The sequence below is a fragment of the Anarrhichthys ocellatus genome, unplaced genomic scaffold (assembly GCF_004355925.1).
Source record: "Anarrhichthys ocellatus isolate YVR2014 unplaced genomic scaffold, GSC_Weel_1.0 scaffold83, whole genome shotgun sequence".
Taxonomy (NCBI): Eukaryota; Metazoa; Chordata; class Actinopteri; order Perciformes; family Anarhichadidae; genus Anarrhichthys; species Anarrhichthys ocellatus.
Window position 1 is genome coordinate 412,644 of NW_022280113.1, and position 22,083 is coordinate 434,726.

The 22,083-nt window shown below is 46.6% G+C and overlaps 2 protein-coding genes across 2 annotated transcripts in view; one reads left to right on the plus strand and one right to left on the minus strand.

Moving 5' to 3' along the window:
- The first annotated feature begins 3,920 nt into the window (after nt 1-3,920).
- On the plus strand, nt 3,921-7,157 carry cunh19orf67 (chromosome unknown C19orf67 homolog). Its single transcript, XM_031874587.1, has 7 exons — nt 3,921-4,047; nt 4,178-4,358; nt 4,439-4,580; nt 5,079-5,179; nt 5,471-5,662; nt 5,787-5,930; nt 6,088-7,157. The coding sequence occupies exons 1-7, from the start codon at nt 3,921-3,923 to the stop codon at nt 6,212-6,214; spliced, it is 1,014 nt and encodes a 337-aa protein (XP_031730447.1). The 3' UTR covers nt 6,215-7,157.
- The window catches only part of prr36a (proline rich 36a), a 31,913-nt gene continuing 15,854 nt past the window's right edge, over nt 6,025-22,083 (minus strand). The window contains exons 4-6 of the mRNA XM_031874583.1: nt 15,828-16,006; nt 13,035-15,635; nt 6,025-10,950 (exon numbers count right to left, since the gene is read on the minus strand). Of these exons, the coding sequence (XP_031730443.1) occupies nt 9,836-10,950; nt 13,035-15,635; nt 15,828-16,006 (3,895 nt within the window). The 3' untranslated portion in view covers nt 6,025-9,835. The remainder of the gene's footprint in view (nt 10,951-13,034; nt 15,636-15,827; nt 16,007-22,083) is intronic.

Here is a 22,083-nt window from a genome sequence, read left to right on the forward strand (position 1 = left end):
CACACACACACACACACACACACACACACACACACACACACACACACGAGCCCTCTGCACAACCGGGAAGCGTCCCATCATGCATTATTAACAAGAGATAAACTATCCATTTCCAATTCAACTGAGTGGTTGGTGGTTCGTCCTTGAGAAGCCACCAGGGATCTTAAAAGGGTGCTTTCCCTTCTTTGTTTGAATCTCTCACACAGAGTTTACAGGCCACCACACAGTGAAGTCCTTTTGTTCAGAGTTAATATCTCACCTGTTGTCCAATGGGTTTGTATTTGATTCATTTTGTGATATTTCCCTGCCTTTGCTTGAATGAATGAATGAATGAATACTACTACCTCATCGGCCTATAATAATCTGTTGAGAAGGAAAAAAAAAAAATCACTTTTTGGTTTAACTGAGTCCATTTTATATAGGGGGGTCACATGCAGATATGGCTTCGTTTTAAGGGGGTCACAAGACCCCCCCCCCCCAAAAAAAATGTTAGGAACCTCTGGTTTAAAGTATTTATTTGGAGAGGAAGAGTCATAAGATCAGCCAACATCCTGGTCTAAATCAAAAAAAAAAAATGAGACCGTGCAGGCAGGTTGCAGGACATCTCTTCCCCTCGTACTTACTTGTGTGGAGTCGTTCGCCATCGCTGTCCCCGTTGCTCTGTTGTCAGCCAGTTTTGCAGTTTCACAGACAGCCTGCGCACATGTGGGAGTTGTACCTCACGTCAACGTATCGTCTCCTTCCCAAGACAATTAAAAACATAAGATGACGCAGGTGGCGTCTCAAACTTTATACAAACAGTCTGTATTGACACAAAGGCAAAATAGTCCAGGGGTAATCCGCATTGTTGGCTTGCCTGTCCGCGCCTGAATCGTTCCTCCCTCCGCCGTGTTTAACCAACGTTAGCTCGCGCTTCACACAAATAAAATTGCGTTCGCTGTCCGCACGTTTTTACAAAAACAAAAAAACCTAAACAACACCAGACGTTCGCATAACAGCATCCAAACAAAACTACGAGGCTCAACAGTCATTGTTCATCTCGCCATTCAACAGCTAGCAAAGAGCCCCGTAACATCCACCGGCGGCGCTCCTCCGTCGTGTCCTGCTGAACCCGAGCCGAGATAAAGTCACATCCACGGGCAACGCGGAATGAAAGAAAGCCCCTTCTCGGCTCTCTTCTTTTCCCGGGAACATCTGCGGAACGTGGACACGCCTCGGTCTCTTGTCTCTTATCACATGCCACACAGCAAACAAAAAAAAGCCGCCTGTCAGTCCTTCACCAGCAGCTCATACAGTCTACACGAGGGACAATAGAGCGCTACTCTGCCCGCTTAATATCCCGCTATCTTACGTCAAAAACTCGCAAACATGATTAAAAATGAGTTCTTCGTTACGGTACACGGAATGCGTGAAGGCAACATCTCACGCGGCGGGTCACTGAGAGCTACACAAACCACTTGTACGTTATAACCTGCTGCGCGCTCCCGACGCTCGAGCAATGCCGCCCGGGTGTTCATTGGTCCAGGGTTGGGCGCGGGGACGCGCCCGGAGGTATCACGTGACCTGCACTAGTCATCTTTGTCAACTGTAACTTCTTATGAACCTAACTGTTGAACATGTGTAGCATAATGTTAAGTCTGACACGTAGGGAGAACAACACAGTGCTGGAAGGGTTATTCAGATCTTTTAACTTGCCTTAAAAGTACTTATTATGCAGATTTTAGAATAATACATCTTATATATTTCTTTTTTCTTACTGAATTACAATTAGTGATGCATGTGTACATCACTGTGATGTTGCAGCATGTAAAGGTGGGGTTAGTTTTAATTACGTATTACTTTCATCTGCAAAGTAACTAATTAAAGCTATAGAAAAAAGGCTGTGGGGAAAAAACATATTTGCTACTGTAAATGAAGTGGAATGGAAGTATTAAGTGGTATAACATGGAAATGCTGGAGTAAAATACAAGTTAAGGACAATTATGCATTAGTAGTACTTAAGTAAATGTTTTAAGTTACATTCCACCCCTAAGAACAACACAGTAATGCATTCAAGGGTGGAGGAAGTACTCAGATCCTAATAGGAGTAATACCATGGTGCTGAGTTAGGCCTGAATTCAAAACTTTATTGAAGTAAAAGTAAATAAGTATGATCATCAAAATCGACTTAAATTACCAATACATTTAGAAATTGAAAAAATACACATGACAGGAGTGTATTTAGTATTTTATATAGTCTCACTCCTCACTGGTGAAAATTGAAGAAAGAAAACGTACTTACTGTACAGCTGTGCTTCAAGCTAAATGCTAACATCCACATGCTAACATGCTCACAATGAAAACACTAAGCAGGTGTAATGTTCATCATGTTCATCATCTTCGTTTAGCATGTTAGCATGCTCAAGCACAGCTGGGGCTGTTGAAAAAGTCATTCATTTTGCAGCTATATGGTCATAAGGCAATGTGTTGGACAAACTTCCCCTGGGGATGTTCTGACACTTTCACACGATTATCTGTAAAGGTTGAGCTGACTTAAGATGCCAACCACAGTTATATTCATACTGTGCTCTATTTGTATTCTGGGCTTTTAATCAACAAAAGCCTATATAGCAGAGCCGCTTTAAGTTTCATGGAGCAGGTCCAAGTCTCAAGTCAGTTTAGACGAGTCCAAATCAAATGCCAAGTCTTGTAATGGCAATCATACATTTATACTGTGCTTGATGGTGGAAATACAAAGAACCGCAGCAAGAGACAAAAAGCTCATAATAGGGTTAGGTTAGGGGATGTGTCGGAGGCGTGAGTGGATGTCTTTTGTAGAAGTTTGCATAATTGATTTGCATCATGAAAATTAGCCGGCAGAAAGATAGGAAGGACGTAGGAACAGAGAGTGACCTCAATGTTGCAGGATACACACTAGATATCCTAAAATATACATGACATGATCATCTGTGCCATGCGAACTGATCCGAGTCTGATTGAGTATGATTCAACTCAAAAGCAAGGACAATGACATTTTGGAAATATTACAAATGTATCCACACAGATTGGTTCAATGTGTGATTGTCAAGTGTTGAGAAGCTATTAATGATTCATGATAGAGTGACCATGGATAACCTCCCTGTCCTGTTGTCCTTTATTGGTTACAAAAAAACTAAAAAAATAAGCTGATTGAACAGTCTCAATAACATGTGTAATAAAACATGTTGTATGTTGTACTATGCAAATGTTTGTATTGTTATAAGAAAGTAATGTACAATTTGGTTTGTGAGAATGGTGTTCAACCTACAGTTATGTAAAATAATAGAGAAAACAGGAAACCCCGACATTTTAGAAGCAACTTTTTCTGACAAGTGGTTGAGCTAGCATAATCGGTTCAGCTCTAAAGAAACTTTAATGTAGACCTCAAACACAAGCAAACATTAAACAAATGTAATACATTTAAAAAGCCTTGTTTTATTATTTCTTGCTGAGACGCATTGACCTTTGACCTTTCACACCCCACAAGACACGATTTTGACAGTGTTGACTGTGGTCAGAAGTTATCAGGTAGCTTAACCGCTAGCTAGGTAGCTATATATACCTATATATATATATATATATATATATAGTCAACAGACTGCTGCGATTAGCTATTTAATGATCTCGTGAATTGCTTTCAGTTATAACCCAAACTAGCTGACTGTTACACAGTCGTTATCTCGGGTTGTTGCTTTCTTAAATCTCGGGTGAATCGCTAGCATCGCGACAGTTAGCTAGCTCGCTAGCATTAGCATTCATTTTGTGAGAGATAACGGTTGTGTCGCAGTTGACAAACGGTTCGCAGGTCATTCAGCTCAGGTTACTCTTAAACATTCAGTTAATTTCGCGTTTTATTTTCAACAGGTTTCCTAATAAAGAACCACTTATCAACAACAGAAAGCATGGCCGACACTGAAGTTCAGTTCATGGACCCGCTCGCCTCTCACTCTCCGTCGGGACAACAGAAGCAGGTGAGAGGGGAGAGGGAGCCAGACTGCACGGAGAGTCTTCAGAACACCGGACAAGGAGGTCAGACACTAACGCCCGCATGTTTTCAGAATATAGACGTGTTATTTTTTTAAATTTAAATATGGGAATAGTGGAGTAGAGATGGAGACAGTATGAGGCTATTAACGATGTTCATTCATTTGCCTTGCAGAGGTGGAGGAGCCGCTGCTGTCGTCCTCGGCTGTCGTTGCTCAGGCGCCACCTTGCGGTGATCGAGCGGCCTGCAGCTGCCTGGGGGCCAGATGGATGGAGAGGAGCCTCGAGTCCATGGAGCTGCAGCTCCAGCTCCTCACCAGCAAAGCGGATGACTTGCACAACTGGGTTGCCAGCGGGTAGGGTCCTGGCTATTCGTAATGCTCTAATTTTATGTGCATTTCTGCTATTCTATGATCCCTTTTGTGTGTTTTTGCAGACAGGATCACTTCGAGAGAGAGGCTCTTGCTGAGGCAGTGTCACGCTTCCTGTACAACTGTCAGCCTTACTTTAACCACCTGGAATACTTACGCTCCCATAAGTCCCAGCACACCCTTCTGCCTCTCGACAGCTACACATGGGTTGGTTCACCCTACATATTTAAAGACACATTTGTAGCACACGGATGTTGAAAGAGTTCCTGAAATAAATCCTTCAATGGGCTGAGGTTTTAGACTTTTGTCATTTCTAAAAAGTGAGATTTTGCCCAAATTTAGGGAAAATCTAACTGGTCTAGAAACCATTTCAGTCTCATGTAAAAGGCAATCCTCAGAACTTTTGAACTTCCTGCATGTTTTTCTTTTATTGTGGATGATTGTGTATTTTATTAGCCAGATTGTCTGGATTTGTTGTTTGTTCAAACTCTCTCTCAAAAGTGGTTGAGCGGCATCCTGGGAATTGCTAAATAAGGCTTTTGGATTATCACCTCAGTAATGACCATGATCACACAAAAACGTGGGGGGCATATGGTATGTGTTACTGAATGAGAAGGACATTTGTGTTCACTGAATGAAAACATAGTTTAACAGCCACAAGTTGAGGTAAACCTCCATTGTGTGTGTGTGTGTGTGTGTGTGCAGCTGTTGGACTTCTCTCAGCAGCTGTGTGACAGGTTGGAGCAACTGGTGTTGACCTACGCCAGCTATAATCTCCTCTGTTTGGACGAGACCAACCCTAACAGGTATAAACTCGCACACACAGAGAGAACACAATGCTGTTAAAACATGTTTACTCGTTTCCACATGTGACAGTAGCACAAAAACATGACAGGAAGTCTTCATGTGGTAGTTCAGACGTGCATTTATGCAGTCAGTTACACCCAATTATCCCATATTTAAACAGTTAATTTAATCAAGCAGCGTATTGTTTCATGTAACTTATACTATATTGCCGGTGTAACCGACCCATTTTCATATCCGTCTCACCCTCTAACTCTCCCCCACCCCCCCAAATCTCCCGTGTACATTCCCAGTGTGTCTCCCTTCTGCATGGGCCAGAGTCAGCTCGGCCCACTGAGGGTGGCCGCGTTCCGCTACTTTAAGCCGATGCCGTACCTGGCCCAGGTCCACACCGGCCTCTACAAACGCATGCGCTGGAACGTGGTCAGACTCCGGGAAGAGCAGCGTGAGGAGGGGAAGAACGAGAGAGTTGGCGACACAGAGTAGTGAGTCTGGACGATATCGCCACCCTCTTTGTTTGGTTCTACTTTCTCCCGTTTCGACAGCAGACGTTTTACTGCCGATGCACGTCTCACATCTTAAATCTCTCATCGCCGACGTCCCATTCAGTTACTTCCTGTGCTACGAGGACATTCCCAACGCGCACGCAGACGCTGGCGGGGACGCGCGCGTCTCTCACGGCAACGCGGTGAGGACGTGGTCCATCGGCAAGTGGGTGCAGGTGACCCCCGGCACAGACGACATCTACGACTGGTAAACAGATTTACATTACTTCCTACGGTTGCTCTGTGGCTGCTTTTACTTTGAGAGTTTTTAATGCTTAGTTCTCTCTGAACGGATAGATGTGGCCAAAGCAAGACATTCCTCACATGGAATAGTCACATCTTGTGTTTTTTTGCCCCCCCGTCAGGATCATGTGCGAGGTTCCTCAGGCTGACTATCGCAGGCTGCTGTTCCTGGGCAGCGACGAGCCGTCGAGCAGCAGCGCCACGGTCCGCCTGCAGCAGATGCTGTCGTCACACCAGACGGCGGAGTGACGACAGCGACGGTGTGTATGAACGCAGGTACAACGCCCGTCTCTGGGCCGCGAGGTTCCCGGTGGTTTTGGCGGGAGGAAGAACAGCAGGCGAAAGGAAACAGGACCCGTTAAGATCACACAGGGCGGGGCTGTGGAGTCCTCTACAGCTAGTTGATGAGCAGATGTGTCGCCGAGTTTATGAGAGACTCTGCGGTTGAACATCTGGATGTCGGAGCACAAACACCCTAGCTGAAAATCACACGACAAATGTAAAATATGTGATCATTTCTGCCAGACTCATTCAGGGCCCGTTCATTTTTCCACATTTAAAGCAGTTTCTGTAATGCACTGTGACCACTGTTGGTTTCCAAAGCAAAGTTTTATTGTCAAGTAATCGTTTCATGCTGTGTACTGAGGAGTCTGTTTAACTCTTCATGTTTGCTGCACACTATTGTGTCACTTTATTTTGTTCAGTGTGTTAAAAGTGAGATTTTATAAGAGATTGTAAATATTTTGTTACGTTTTTCCAACAGTTCCCACATATTAAGAGTGTTTTGCTGTGTTGTAAAGAAGTCCAGAAACGTGATTTAAAAAAACAAAAGCTTTTATTTACATGAAACATTGCATTGAAATAATTACACACAGACTTCTGTCTTTCAGAGAGTTGAAATAAATGCAAAACTTCACATTTTAAAACAAGCTGCCATGGTTGAGTCGCCCAGTTACTTCAACAGGTTCATCAAGCCTTTTACATCAGCACTCAAAGGCCTCACTTCGTTTTCAATAAATTAATATTTAAAATGTGAGATGTAACATCTTTGAGCCAAGGTAACAAATAGTTTGTTCACTCATAGTTCAGTCTGCTGTGTTCAGTTTGACCGTGTAATCATTCAGCTCCTCAGTTCATTCTGACTGGACGTGAAGAAGGTCATTTATTTAACAACAAAAGGATCAAATCTACCATTTACAACCAACATCCTTCAATAAAAATCTATATCGGACTCTTAAAGGGCTGCTATGCTTCTAAATCTCTAACATACAAAAGTAAAGTGGAGTCTCCTTTCATTACAGTGAACAGTCTTTTCAAACAATGTACACATAAATCTTTACAAAAAGACCACGCGGACATGTTTAAGAAAGCACATTTAAAAAGTCCAGCTTCGTAAAAAAGTAAATTAAAAAAAATGCGTAGTGAGCATAAAGCGTCCTAACCTGGAGGACGGGGAAGCTGCTACTCAGCTGCTACACATGGGCTTCCATTAGAGTTAAATCATCAACCTCTGTCCTAGGAGCCAATCCAGGTTAAAGCACTGGATGCTATATTCATACTGCTTCCAATTCAGTTACTAACCCAAAAATCAGCCCGTATGCCACTGAGCCCCTCATTTAGATGTAAAGTTCCAAGAAACGTTCAGAAATCTACTGAGAAATGTCCGCATCTTTAAACCTGACAAACACGCAGCACCCAGACAACAGACCGACTTCAACACACGGCACAGACACGACCGTTTACAACACGCAGCTCGTCCCAGTTTCAACAAATACACAGTGAACACCCGGCATAGCCGGGTATTGAACCCGACCGCTCTCATGTCGCACAACGAAGGGATCCCTGACCTTCACAGCAGCATCAGTTAAACCCCGGAGGTGGTCGCCATTTTTGAATGTAAAGTGTGTGTAGCCTTCTGCACAAGTGTAGAAGGCCTTGTGCTATTCATGAGTCTGTAATCCCAAACTGAAATCTAAAATGAGAATCTAAGGGAGGCTACACACACGGCTCCAGAGCAGTGACCATAATAAAAAAGGCCTTCAGCAGTATTTCATTTAACCAATAGTCTCTCGACACACAAAAATGCACTGTAATCCCCAACTGAAATCATCTAAAATGAGAATCTAAGGGAGGCCCCACACACACACACACACACACACACAGCTCCAGAGCAGTGACCATAATAAAAAAGGCCTTCAGCAGTATTTCATTTAACCAATAGTCTCTCGACGCACAAAAACGCACACATTTCTGAAAGCTCATGAGTGCCCGACTTCTCTTCCACGTCGTGCTGACCTTTGGTAAAGAACTGTCAGATCCAAACAGCTCAGACTCAGACCACGTGACCCTCCTCATCTCTGAATCCATACATTTATGTGACCTCGTTAGAACTAAAGTGAGATAACCAACCATCGTGTTCAAGCCTCTTAATAATCAACATATTTAAATTGTCACAAATTACAAGACTGAATGGGATTAAGTGCAATCTCAGAATCTTTTGTCGCTGTTCAGTAGCAAGACATCTCCAGTGCAGTCTCATTTTAAAAAGGTGATAAGGATGTGTGTGAACAAACAGTTGTGGCTTCAATTAAAAGGGCTACAGGTGAGGAACACAAAGGGAAACAACAAAAATCTATCAGTCAGTTTACCTTCCATTGATGGCGGCCCTTTGGCACAGTCGGTGTGTGTCCACCCGTTCACAGAGATGAGGTGTACCAAAAAGTGTCCTGTTCCAACCCGTTAGTCAGTAGCAGTGGTGCATCATGGGATACGGTCTGTGTCACATGGTTTAAAGGATTGAAATATAGAGTAGTCAGTGTAGAGTTTCAGTGCGGTGTCACGTTTGTGTTCGTCTACTTGTGTTTCTGTGGCAGAGACGAAACTATAGTTATTCACCGGCAGCACCAGAGACTTTTGCCCTGAGTACAGACTCTCGTTGTAGATGCTGGACCTGCTCGACTGCAACCATAATCCAATCTTCAGCTTTCTTTGTCCTAAATCAAACCCATCCACTCTGTTGGGAGTGGTAGTTAGCCTGAGGGGGAGAGCACTACCGGAGAGTCTCGATTCAGGGCAAGAAAAGTTGTTTACCGTTATTTTTGCATCAATAAACAGCATGCACGCTTGGAGAAACGGCCAACGATTGAACCGCAGCACCACCAAGCGTTCGTATGGTATATGCTTGTTAGAAATCGCTGCCTCTCTCAAGTAAATATATAGCAGTGGTTTCCCAACCTTTTTACCCCTTCGAGCAAAGCTCCATGTGTCACACGTTGCATCCGTCTGCTGGCTGAGAGCAGATCTCAGATTCCTACATTTGAATAATCAAATATATTCAGTAGTTCATAAGAATTCAGCAGTTTAAAAGAAAAAAACAAACAAAAACATAAACAAGCAAAGATTAGAGAAAAGCTTGAAAACCCCATTTTGCTTGGGAACCACTGAACACCACTAGTTTATGCGTGTCCCTCCAGAGCCGGGCAGAATATAAATATAATGGATTTAATATCTTCTTCCTCCTATCGTGGATTTCACTCACCTTCTCTCAGGCTAGCTTTCTAAAATACTTGGTAATGAGTCTAAAACAACCCTTTACCATTCAGTACAATGTGATGGACATCAACAGAGTCATCTAGTTTATCTTCTGAAAAAGATAGAATTTCTTCTAGTTATTGCAATTCCACCCCCCCCCCCCCCCAACATTGCCCAGCCCTTCAAGCTCTCTTCAGCTGTGTGTGTGTGTGTGTGTGTGTGTGTGTGTGTGTGTGTGTGTACACAAACAGACAGCACTCATGTCACTTCCCTGTATGAGTGTGGCTCAATATTTTGAGTGAAATCCCCCCCTCCTCCTCCTCCTCCTCCTCCTCCTCCTCAGTGATGCGTCTCCAGCTCCACCACCGTCCACTCTCCCTGCGGGGAGCTCCCGGTGGCCTCTGGGGAGAAGCTGCTGACGGAGGTGACTGTGGCGGAGGGGGGCGTGAGCGGCGGCAGCAGGCTGGGCCACAGGCTGCTCTCCAGGGGGCTCAGCGTGCCCCCTGCTCCGCCCGGCAGCAGCAGCAGGGACGAGCAGCCGCCTCGGTTCAGCAGCAGGGTCTGCTTGATCAGCTGCTGGACTATGTCCACTTTCTTGCCCCAGTCCAGGTCCAGGGGGGGAGGTCGCTCTGGAGACTCTGGCGGGCCGGGGGAGGAGCTGACTCCATCCTGGGAGGGGTTGCTGGATGTCTTAGGGGAGTCAGGGAGAGGAGATGGGGGGCTCACGGTGGACTGCGAAGAGTCTCGACGTTCGTCTTTGTCCGACGTCACCCTTTCACAGCCGCCCGTCTCTTCATTCGGCGCCTCTTTCCTGGGCCATTTCGTCCCTTTGGTGGGGTTGAGCTCCTTTATTCCCTCCTCTTCCTCCTCTTCGTTGCTGGTCTCCAGGGCTTCGTAGATGGTGCAGAGGCCAGAGGAGGGCGACAGCAGCGCCGTCTGGCCTTTAGTCGACTGTTGCAGCTCTTGTTGCCACTGCATGATCTGCTGTCGCTCCTTCAGTTCCTGTTGTTGCTGCTGCAGCTGCAGCTCAAGGTCTCTCCTCTGCCGATACTCCTCTTTCCTCAATTTCTCCTCTTCCTTCTTCTTCGTCACCTCCGCCTGCTCTCGCATCCTCATCTCCAGCACCTCTTCATTCCTCTTTATCTCCTCCTCGGCCTCGTCTTTCTTCCTCCTCTGCTCCTCCTCCTGCCTCCTCTTCCTCTCCTGCTCGGCCTCCTCCAGCGGCCTGCTCTGTTGATCCCTGCGTTGCTGCATCTCCAGCAGCTGCCTCTGGTGTTGCTCCAGCCTGCGGAGCTGGGGGCTCAGCGCCTTCTGGCCGGGGCTCCTGGGCGGGAGGTCGGCACAGGTGAGCTTGGGCGGGGCTAGGGCGCCGGCGTGAGGATTGACGATGTCGCAATAGCTTCTGGGGTAAGCCGAATGATCGCGGCGGTGAGGGTGCGGCAGCGCAGCGAAGCCTGAGTGCGAGAGGAAGATTACAGTAGCATGATGTCATAAAAACAGGTCACAGGCAGTAGGACAGTGACAGCAGTGCAGTGTGAGTACAAGCAGGAGGATGTAGCTGAAGGAACAGTGGAAGCATTGTGAAGCCCAAAAGGTCTACCAGTAGCCTACAACACCAAACTGACCGGCAGTTATTTGTGGGTTTTTTTTGGTAACAAAGTGACAGTGGGACATTGTTTAAACGTTGTGCAGCAGTGACAGATACAGCCCGCTAAATATTCAGAGGGGTGGAGGCACAGCATTTGTCAAAATGGTGAACACACCAGAAAATGGTGACCTTAGGTCCGGTGACTGGGGGTGGAGGCTGGGGCGAGGTAGGAGGAATTTGTGCAGAGAGCAAATGTGCATACTTATCGGGATTCTTTCCCCGAAAATAAAATAAAAGACACCCAGAAAATAAAGATTTTTGTGTGCAAAAACAGCAGCCAACTTCCTGTATATGCAATCACTATTTACTATGGTGAGACAAACAACCACAGAAAAAGCGCATTGCGAGCGTAAACTGTCTGCACCCGTGACGGGAGTTTATAGTTAGTCAACCAGTGATTCATGCAAAAGCTCTCCATGCATTTATAGACATCCAGCATCACAAGAAAAACCGAAATAATAGCTCGGCTTTAGAAGGAATCCCGTTAAATCAACCAGAGTACATTGAATCCTAGAGCCAAGCTATTAGACTGACCCTGAACAAACCAATCCAAAGTAATGAAAGTCAAGGTGTGCGCAACAGTGACATGCATAAGCATAAGTTAACATGAATACAGTGCAGCGAGAATGCTCATTTAAAAAAAAAAAAAAAAAAAAAAGTAGTAGAAAAGAGCTAAAAAAAAACCAAAACAAAACAAAAAAAACATCAACACACCCTGAGTGGACGGGAGGGGAATTAAAGTAGCTGCAGAAGGAGCGAGGTTCACTTCTTCATCTTGAGGCTGGACAACGAGACGTCAAACTTCTTCTTCTGCTGCTGCTGCTGCTCGAGATGCCGAACTTCACTCACGGATGAGACGGTCTGGTGGTGCTGAAGATCGACTCATGGCGGATCCTTTCCAGTTGTGTTTTTTTTTTCCCCAGACTGATGAAGTCACCGCAATATATGTACAAGTGTCTGTGTGAGTGTATGACAAGAGTGAAGCAGTGACTGAATGTAGGTTATGTGATTGGCTGAGTGGAAGTTATCTGCAATAAAATGGGATGTATGGAGCCACTGGTAAACGAGTAGAAGTGTGTGAGACCTTGAAATGAATGCCGGTGGGTGTTTAAGATCCACAGACTATGATTGTGCCACTCCCAAAAGCCCACTTCAATGAAACTGTACGGTGAGAGAGTACATCATGGTAAAAATCTAATCTTTATTTAAAGTTTTAAAAGGTTCATTACTCCAAAAGATGGATAAACACAAGAAGAAGAAGCAGGGGTACAATTTAAAGTGCAAGAGATGAGGAGTGACCAGGGATAAGGAAGATTGCCTGTATCGTAAGGTAGGGGAGCGAAATCTAACAGGAACATACAATCAAAACTCAGACATCAGTTTTGTTCAGTTTAAAAAAAAAAAAAAAAAAAAAAAAAAAAAAAAAAGGCATGAGGATAAACACACATGTTAAACAGTTCATTCCACATTTCTTTTGTTATGCTCAATTTTCTTGTTTTCCCTCTTTAAGTAAGAGCTGTAAACAGACAACACAGAATCATGTGGTTGTCCTGGACTGGCATGGATTTGACTTTAAGTCAAACAGACACCGAAACCCAGGCACGCTCACACATTAGGAGTACATAGTAATAGCTATTGCACACACAGGAATTTAAGCCATATGCTCATCATGGAAATGTTATATCAGAGGGAAGTGCCACTGCTGTCCTCTTTTTATTTCCCTTTCTTTGTGCTCCGTTTTTTTCATTTATTTATTTTTTTAAACTTTGATTACATCCACCCCTAGAGATTTCAGGACAAACACTGACAACAAGAGCTACAACAGGGAGATATTGTGGGGAGGCTGGAGCGGGGCGTTACTTGGGGAGATGATGATTAACTATACGTTACCTGCAAAAGAGTTCTCAGTCTTTTCACAGATAGAATAGTAGGGAGGCTGCATCTCATCTGGGTTCTCCTCTGCTCGCTGTAAAGTGCTCAGAGTTGACGAAGGGTCCAGGGCTTCCACGGGCCGCGGCACTTCCTCCCCGACACACTCTGCAGACTCCGCCTCCTGCTCCCCACATTCGATGTACTGCTGCTCCTGTGTGTGAGGCTGCAGGATCAGACAGGGCTCCTTGGCCTCCTCGGGCAGCTCCTCCAGGGAGAAGATGCCCGGGCTCCTGATGCAGCTCTCCCCTGTGGACTGGGCGTTGGAGTTCGAGGCCGTGGTCATGGTGTCGAAGCCGTAAGACGCCAACGATGTGGCCGAAGGCGGGGTGGCGTCTTCGCCTGCACCGCCCTCTGCTTGCCCCTGGGTGGCCTCCTCTGCCTCTTCCACGGTGGACAGGCTGCGCTGGGCTGGAGGCTGGCAGTCAAAGGTCATGTGGCCGACCGCAGGACTCTCCAAAGAGTCGTCCAGCAGAGCCTCTCCCTCTGTGTCACTGGCCTCGTCATCCGTTACCGAGGTCGAGGACGGGTTGGAGGTGGGGGACGTTGCGGGGCCTCCCAGGACTTCGTCAGCGGGCAGGGTCCGGGCCTCTGCTTCCTCTCCTCCTTCCCGGTCGAGGTCGGGCTGTGGGGAAGGAGCCGGCGCGCGCACATCTCGAGGCTGCGGCTTCCCGTCTCGGTTGTAGTCACAGAGTTCCTCTGGCGTGCTGGTCTCGCTGCTCAGGGTGCTTGACAGAGACATTCCTGGTGCCATGGTCTGCATCAGGGCGGGGTTGGACTGATCCATGTCCATCTGGGCCTCTACACTTTGGGGCTCCTCTTTGACAGCGGAGCGATGGGGAACTTCTTGGTTTTCAGGATCAACAGGACCCGAGCTGAGTTCTAGCCAAGCTTGGGCCTGGGTCTGAGTTGGGGTCTCCGGGTCCGCTTTCCAGGGGGCTGCCAAGGGGCTTGCTGCAGCCGCTCCTGCCACCTGTGTGGGCTGGGAGGCGTGCTCGAGGTCCTGCTGTGACTGAAGAGGATTTGCCCAGGGGTCAGCAAAGGGGTTCGGTTGGTCCCACTGAGCAGCCAGGGCGGAGGGCAGCAGAGGGGGGGGCGGGGGCTCGGCCACTCTGTTCAAGTTGTCCAGCCTTTCATCCTCAGCGAAGTCGTCCTCATCTGCATTCCCGTAGCTTTCCAGCCCACTCTCTGTCACCCCCTCACTAGCCATCTCCACATCTTCATCATCATCATCCTCCTCCACCTCCTCCTCCTCGTCGTCATCATTAACGTCGTTGTCATGCCTGGGTCTCGGAGGTTCGTCCGCCCGCTCTGAGCCCACATCCATGTCACACACCCGGTCGTCGTCGTCAAAGTCGTCGTCATCATTAGCCGGTATGTCAGGAACCTTCTCAAAGTCCGGCGAACCTGCCGAGGCCCCCTCCATGTCGATGGCTCCTTTCAGACTGCCGTCTCCCAGGTCATCCATGCTCTCCGTGCCCTCCAGGACACCGGGGGCACTCAGCTCAGACGCGCCCTGCTGGCTGCCACTCACCTCCTCGGAGTCCAGCTCGGAGAGCAAAGCGCCACCCGCCCTCCAAGCGGACCCTCCGACTGGTCCGGCGGACCCGGGGCGAGACTCCTCCGTGGGCTGTGTGGTTCCACTCATTTCAGACACGGAAACCAGCTGGCTTCCTTCCCTCTCCTCTTCATCATCCTCCTCATTTAGATTGCTGTGAGGAACTATTAAAGGGATGGCATTCACTGCTGCTAGGAGGGTCTGAGACAGGGAGGGGGTTTGGTTCGTTAACAGGTAAACAGCCTCCTCGGATAGACCTGGAGGACAACAGGCCACTGGTGGTAATGCAGGCTCAGCTGGGGCAGGGGTCTGCTCCTGCGTCGTTAGTGAGGGAGCATTGCTCTTTCGCTGCTCCTGGGCTGGACATGTTTGTGGTAAGGCTGTCCTGACAGGGCTTTGAGGGGGAGAGCAAGCGGCTGCATGTCTTTGAGCGGTCTGTTGAGGTACCACATCTGGCGTGGTGTCCTGGGCCAAGACTTGGGGAGGGTCGTCCTCTGGTGCGGAGGCAGCGAGGGATGATGCTTGTGGGAGAGACTGTGTAGTCTCGGTTTGTGATGCTGCTAGCACAGTCGCTGCTGTGGCACCTGTTGCACCTGCAGCTCTCTGAGCTTCGACAGCAGCTTTGGTAGTATTTGAAACCCCCGTCTTCTTTGTAGCAGTGAAAGGTGGGACAGTCTGAGTGGGCTTGGTTCCACGTTTCGCCTGAGGGGTGCCACGGTTTGCAGGTTTGTTGACTGGAGAGGCAGGTGGGGTTCGACCATGGGGCTGCCTGTTGTGGGTGGAGGACCAAGCAGCCGCTACAGGTTTCTTTGAGGGAGTAGATCTCGCAGGTTGCGAAGGTTTGGACTGTGGCATTTTGGGGTCTGCTGCCTTCTCGGGCGTGGACCCTTTGGAGGTGGAGTTGAGCTTCACGGTGGCTGTGGGTTTAGATGGTTCAGGTTTTTTGGTAGCAGTGGATGCTGTAGCAGGTTTCTTTGCCACCGCAGAAAGTGGTCGACTGACATCTGGTGCGAGAAGAGAAAAAACAAGAAATGTCAGTTCACCCAATTTGATTCATTGCTGGCAAGTCAACCACTTCTTGCTACTTTACTGTGGACATTTTAGATTGAAAACTTGAAACTGTATGTTATCCAAATGTAAATGGAACGTGGTTTCAGAAGATGGTCTCCTGGTCGGGACAAGGTGCAACGCCTCACCTTTCTTTGCAGCAACAGCTTTAGGAGGCTGTGCCGCTGCGGTCCTGCCTGTAGAGGGTGCTGTGGTGACTCTGGAGGCAGTGGTTTTGACAGTTGCATTGGTGGGGGGCTTGACTGTGGATGTGGTGGGCCTGGATGTGGTGAATAAAGGTCGAGATGTCGAGGGACCTGCAGCAGGCCTGGAGGAAGACGAACAGAAACCTCCAGTTGGCACACAAAAAAAACAAAAAACTGAACAAAAACAAGACGTTGCAGCTTAATTTCTGTCGCGCAGTCGCTTCGTTGGCAAAGATCCAAACATGAAATCTGATGCTCTGCCTCTACAAGCATAAATAAATGGGCTCTGCTAATGTAAACCACTAAAGCGATTTCAACAATGGGAGCCCATTAAACACAGAACCATCCATCTAATGCCACTAATACCTCCTTCATTCTCCAATGAATTAAAAAAGGCAAGGACATGGTGTAATGAGGAGGAGAACAACAGGAAGAAAGAAAAAAAATAGAAAGATGGAAGAGGAATGGAAAACTTGAATTGGAGAAGAATGAACTGAGACAACAAACAGTGACGGGGGAAGAGAGGGAAAGAGTTGCAGGAGCCGAGGGTACCGAATTTAAAAGCGAATGGTTAGCAGAATGCAAAGACAACAAGAGAGTAACAAGAAAAAGGAATTAAGGTGACCAAAGAAGAGGAAGGAAATGCAGGACAGTGGAAGCATATGCTTAAAAAGAGGAAAGGGAGAGATCAGCTAAGAACACATACAGCAGGTGGGGGAGGAGGGAAGACTTAAAATCAATCTCGTTTGAAGCTCCTGGTCTACTACTCCGTCTGAAGGCGTTCTTGTACTAATCCACTCAATCACTACAACTGCAGCTACAAGGCAGAACTCCTTTAGCCGCTTCCTCTCCTAGACGAGCAAAAAGGATTCAAAGTGTGCTCTGCCCTCAGCACCGACACACCGTGGACTGCAGCCTTCAACATCTACAGTAAACGTTGGTTCACTGAGCAAATTTTAACCCATCTACATGTCAAAACTGGCAAAAAAAAAAAAAAAAAAAAGGACTAAACCCCGTTAGGTTTATAAAAGACTTCTTAAATCTTCAAATTAAGAGTTCGGCAGGGGTGTAAAACAGACCTGAACCCGGCCAATCCCTGCATCTTTAACACCATGTCCGACTGAATCGGATGGTTCTGACATATTTTGGCCATGTCGCCCAGCCCGAGGCTAACGTAAGCGTTGGCTATACGCCGTCTCTTTCCCTCTCCCCAATGGAAATTGCCGACTCAAATCTGGTTGTTACTCATTATACGAGCAGGCTCAGTTGACTTGCACAGAAAGTAAAATCGTTAGAAAACCACATAGGAAAATATCCAACCACGAACCTCATCCAGGCCCATTATGCAACAAAAAACCCTGAAGCCGAAACTTTATACTTTTGTTGTGGCTCACCAGGTTGGGGTCTGGAAGCAGAACTCATTCCTGCAGTCGTGGTCGAGTTTGTTAGGAACCGTTATGAAGACAATAAAATCTATAGTTTCATGATGAAGTGGTTGGATCTCCAGACACACATCTTCTCATTGCTTCACTACAAGAGAATAATTGAATTGCTCCACCATTCGTCCATATGAGAAACTTGGAAACATGTGAAGGACAAAATCGGACCAAACTAAAATAGGGTGTAGAGGGCAATGGAGGCCAACCTTTCCAATTAACAGCCAACATCTTTGCAGTATTAAGCAACGTAGCGCATGTAATGTAGTTGCAGGGTTCTTGTGTACAGAAGCAAGACTACGACTATGTTCTACTAACAGTCCCGCTCTGAGCGGATCAGAAGTATGTCCATGTGCCGACACATTGTTAGGATTCAATTTGAAGAGTGAAAGTGATTCTTCGGCGACATCTGCGCACCAGAATAGAAAGGTGCAGTGATATCAGCAGCAGTAACCTGTGCTGGACTGCAGCTGTACTCAACCACTGGGCCAAATATGTGTCACCAAATATTTTTCGGGTTATTTAAAAAAAAGATTCCACATGAAAAAAAAACAACATTTCAGGCAGGTCAAGCGGTCAGGCCCTCATTTCTATACTTGAACTGTGTGCAAACGCAATACAAAACCTCAGCACTGAGCACAATTATTAAATATGCCCGTTTCTATTAAAACTGAATCACTTTCACAACAACCAAGCGCTCCATAATCAAATTTAACTGCCTTAAACTGGACGACCTCACCACTAATTACAACAGTCCCCGTTACGTCTTCTTGTTGTCTGCCGACATGGTAGATGATGTAAACACAAACTGACAGACACAGACTTTGACGGCTTCTAGCGGAGTTGCATGCCGCTCCCACATTACAATAACCATTAGTTCCCCCAGGAGCAGACATGGACTCATTGGAATACTGTAATAAGCTGCCATCGGGCAGGAGATTTGGGTCGTAATGTGAAATGGAAGTGTGTCAGACACTGACGAAATCGGCCCCGAGTGAATGTTGGGTAATGAGAAGAGCAGAAGAGATCCAAACTGTAAGACGGAAGGAAAAGGGTTTACAGGTATTAACTTTTAAGCAGAAAAACAATAACAGGATGGGGGGTGGGGGGGACGGGAAAGGTGAATTAATTGAGGGCGTTTTCATATCTACTCTATCGTACCACTCCATCATGTCCGCCTTGATTCCTGAAGTAATTGAGCGAATTAATCTCTCTCTGGGTAGAGTGAGTGGGACTGAAGGATGAAATGAAGATAATAAAGAGTTAAGGGATGAGAATGAAGAGGATGACGGGAGGTCACAGAAACATAACCCCCACCCCTCCATTGTTTTATGAGGAGTCATAACTTGTAAAAAAAGGGTTTGATCCAGAGGGACGGCACAGAGAGGAGAGACGACCCACTGAAGCCGGTGTAGTCTTCACACACTGCCTGTGGCTGCTGGTTCAGTTGTTGGTGTATTCATATGGATTACATTTCCTGCCGGCAGAGGGTTGAAATCGATACAAATCACAGTCCAAAGGAGGGATGAGAGGCACTACGCGGCCATTTATGGGATGTCAACGACCCAACACAATGTCAGCAGAGGGACAGGTCACTGCTGCACTTTATGGACAGTCTTTGTTTCACAGACAATATTCTCAAATGTTTACGACAGATGCAACAACACGCCCGTGGTATTAACATGCTGAGCAGCTGCAACATCTCTCGGCAAACCCGCTCCTGTAGATTTAATTATTCTGCTTTAATCAAGCCAAAGAGAAAGGAGAGGGCATGGCCAGGAAGAAACTTTATCCCAGCCACAGTAAGCTCATCCTGCAAATAAAATGCAGTCCAACTACACATTTTTCTCTCCTTGCCGATTACTTCCCCCTCATCGCTTCAAGGGCCCCCTTCCAAGACAACACATGGAAATGGAGCACCCCAACAATACCTTGTTTGGCTTGTACGCCGTCCAAAACTAGCTGCTTTACTCCTTCCCCGAGAGGAGCACACATTCCTAGGGTTTGTGCGGGCCTACAGTTATCTCCTTGACGATACAGAGCGGCCATGGCAGACAGTGTTGGCTCCTATGAGGCCCAGGGCACCCGCTGTCACTGTGATAGACACCATGGGGCTTTTCCGTTAGGACAGTAATCCTCCTGACCGAGTTGGGGAGAAATGACAGCTTTAGATCCAATGGGACCAGACGGAAGTAAACGGGAGATGAGAGGGGAAGAGAAACGGGAAGAACGACAGGATAAAATTCAGGCAAATTCTATTTTTTGTGTGCAAATTTGATAAGCAAAAGCAGCCCATTTAGTTTGAGAATTAAGGAGGGAGCATTCTGTATCCGAGGGACCACGAAGCACCATTACCACCAGCAACTCTGTCCATTCCCAATGGGGATCCTTTGAGAATACACCGTCTCACAGATCGCTCAACATCATAATCACCGTCCTCCTTGTGTTACATAACCACACTCGGAATTTTACAGTCTCTGAATGCAGCTAAATGATGAATGAGTTAGAAATATGGGGACAGCTCGCATGAAGTTGGGCTGTAAGGAGGGCTTGAGGAAATCCTGGCCAAATGCCCAGCACTGTACATGCACAGACGGCAGAAAGGATGAGGGGGAAGAGAGGGGAGAAGGAAAGAGGGGGTCGGGGTGGACAAAGACTGATTGCTCAGTCGGTGCAAGGACACCATAACCCATCGTTGGAGGAGGAGAGCAAAGCAGGTGCCAGATTTTTATTTTACAACATTTGGCTTCTACTCTCGTTATCAAGCGTCCTCATCGACCACTGACGCACCCTCCGGGACCCAACCATTGTTTGGGGTGGGTGGAGGGGGAAGGAAAGGAACATTGGGTATTTACGGTCAATCCCAATGTCCCTAGATCAATAGCTCAATAGATTTTAAAATAAATCTAAATTATATTGGGTGGGGGGAAAAAAAAAAAAAAAAAAAAAAGAGAAAATTGAGGGTTTGTGCTTAACATGCATGTGTTTTTTTAGTTACATACTTTAAGTAAGAAACCATTACTGCCTTTTCTATACTTCTATCAGATCTCACTCCCACCATACCGAAGCACAAATCCCATCTCCAGGAGGTGAACGCAAACACCGAATGAGGCTTTAGTAAACGTTAAATCATTTACTCCAATATGCTTCTATCCCTCCCTTTGGGCCAATGGAAATTAACACTTCAACATAGTGTGTTGTGTACGTTGGGCTGACCGTCTATACGGTTTACCTGCTGAAATTTGAAAAAAATGTTAATGTGCGTTCCTGTGTGACAGTTTGGGCAACAATGACTGCTGTGGTCTCCACAACATGAGAAACAACAGGGCGGGGCTGGAATGATAAAGACGTGGCTGCATAAGTACAAGGAAGAAGCTAAATAATCTCATTAGGTAGTTCGCCAAATCCTTTAACACCATTTAATACTGTTGCACGTATTGCTACAGATTATTGGTGCCATCGTTCTCAGTGTCGTGACTAACGCAAGTCAGCGCTTGAGCTGAGAGGAGGTCTGTTTCTGTGACTGTCCGACTCGCAAAATGCTGACTGAAAAGCACACGACTACCGCTGTTGTACACAAAAGGATTCAACACGCCACCGACTTTGTCGTCACGTGCAGGTGGCACGAAATGCAACACGCTTCGTCCGCCACAAGCCGGGAAACAGTCAGAGGGATGAGGGGCCTCTGTAATCAGACTCCAACACTTGAAACGTCTCGTCTGATTAATTCAGAGGAAGAGGACTCCATGTACACACACCTACACAGAGAGTATAAAACATGAATAGAAACCACTCCCTGCTAACAAATCATCAGCTCAAAGTGGGCGTGGCTCCAGAGATTCCATCTTTAACAGTTACAACTGGAAATTTGGGGTGGGCATTTTATCGACTGACCAACAAGTTTAACAATAACGAAAAGCAAAATAAGTGTTTGCTTTCAGCCTGAGGATTGTTCCCTCGGTAAAACAGGAAATTGGCCATTTTATTTTATTTCTTATAGCAACGAAAGAATCCAATGACTCTGCTGCTTCAGAAAACCAAGCGACGCAGCACATTGTTCCTTTATTTAATAAACGATCATCAAGAGGAGACGAGTGGAGAGATAATCCGATCAGGCCACTCAGTACAGAACACTACATCCTGTAGAAAGACAGTGGAGCGGTGGATCTGACGCTCCATAACGGATTACTTTATTTAAACAAATGCGATCACATCAATGAAGTTCAAAACTTTTAAATCACATTATTTGACAAACATTTGAAGAAACCACCAACTGCTAATTATGTTTGGCAACATATAAGACATTTTTTTAAAAAGCCTCTACAAACAAAAGCTTCCTCGTTGAAATGGAAGTAAATGATTATGAAATTCTGCCAAAATGATCATTTGAGAGCAGTTTACTCCAACTAGATCCCACGTTATCCAAACCACCAGCTCAGTATGAGAGGGATTATGACCCGAGTCAATAGCTCTCTGCCCCGGGGAGGTAGGGCTGGTGTCTGCCCGGGGGTCTGTTTGGAACAAAGCGGTAGTTCTTCAGTATCGCTGCCTCTGTTAAGGCCCCTCTGTCTCAAGTTATTTCTGCTAACATGACTCACACCCTTCAAGCGAAATCTGACTCAATAACGGCCCCAAAGACCACAATGGACATCCTTCTTCATTGCCCTCTTTCGGGCCATTAAGATAAACTAAGTCACCCCTCGTCCAGTTTGTAAGGGGGATTAAAGAGTTCAGATCTCCGGGGGGGGGGGGGGGGGGGGGGG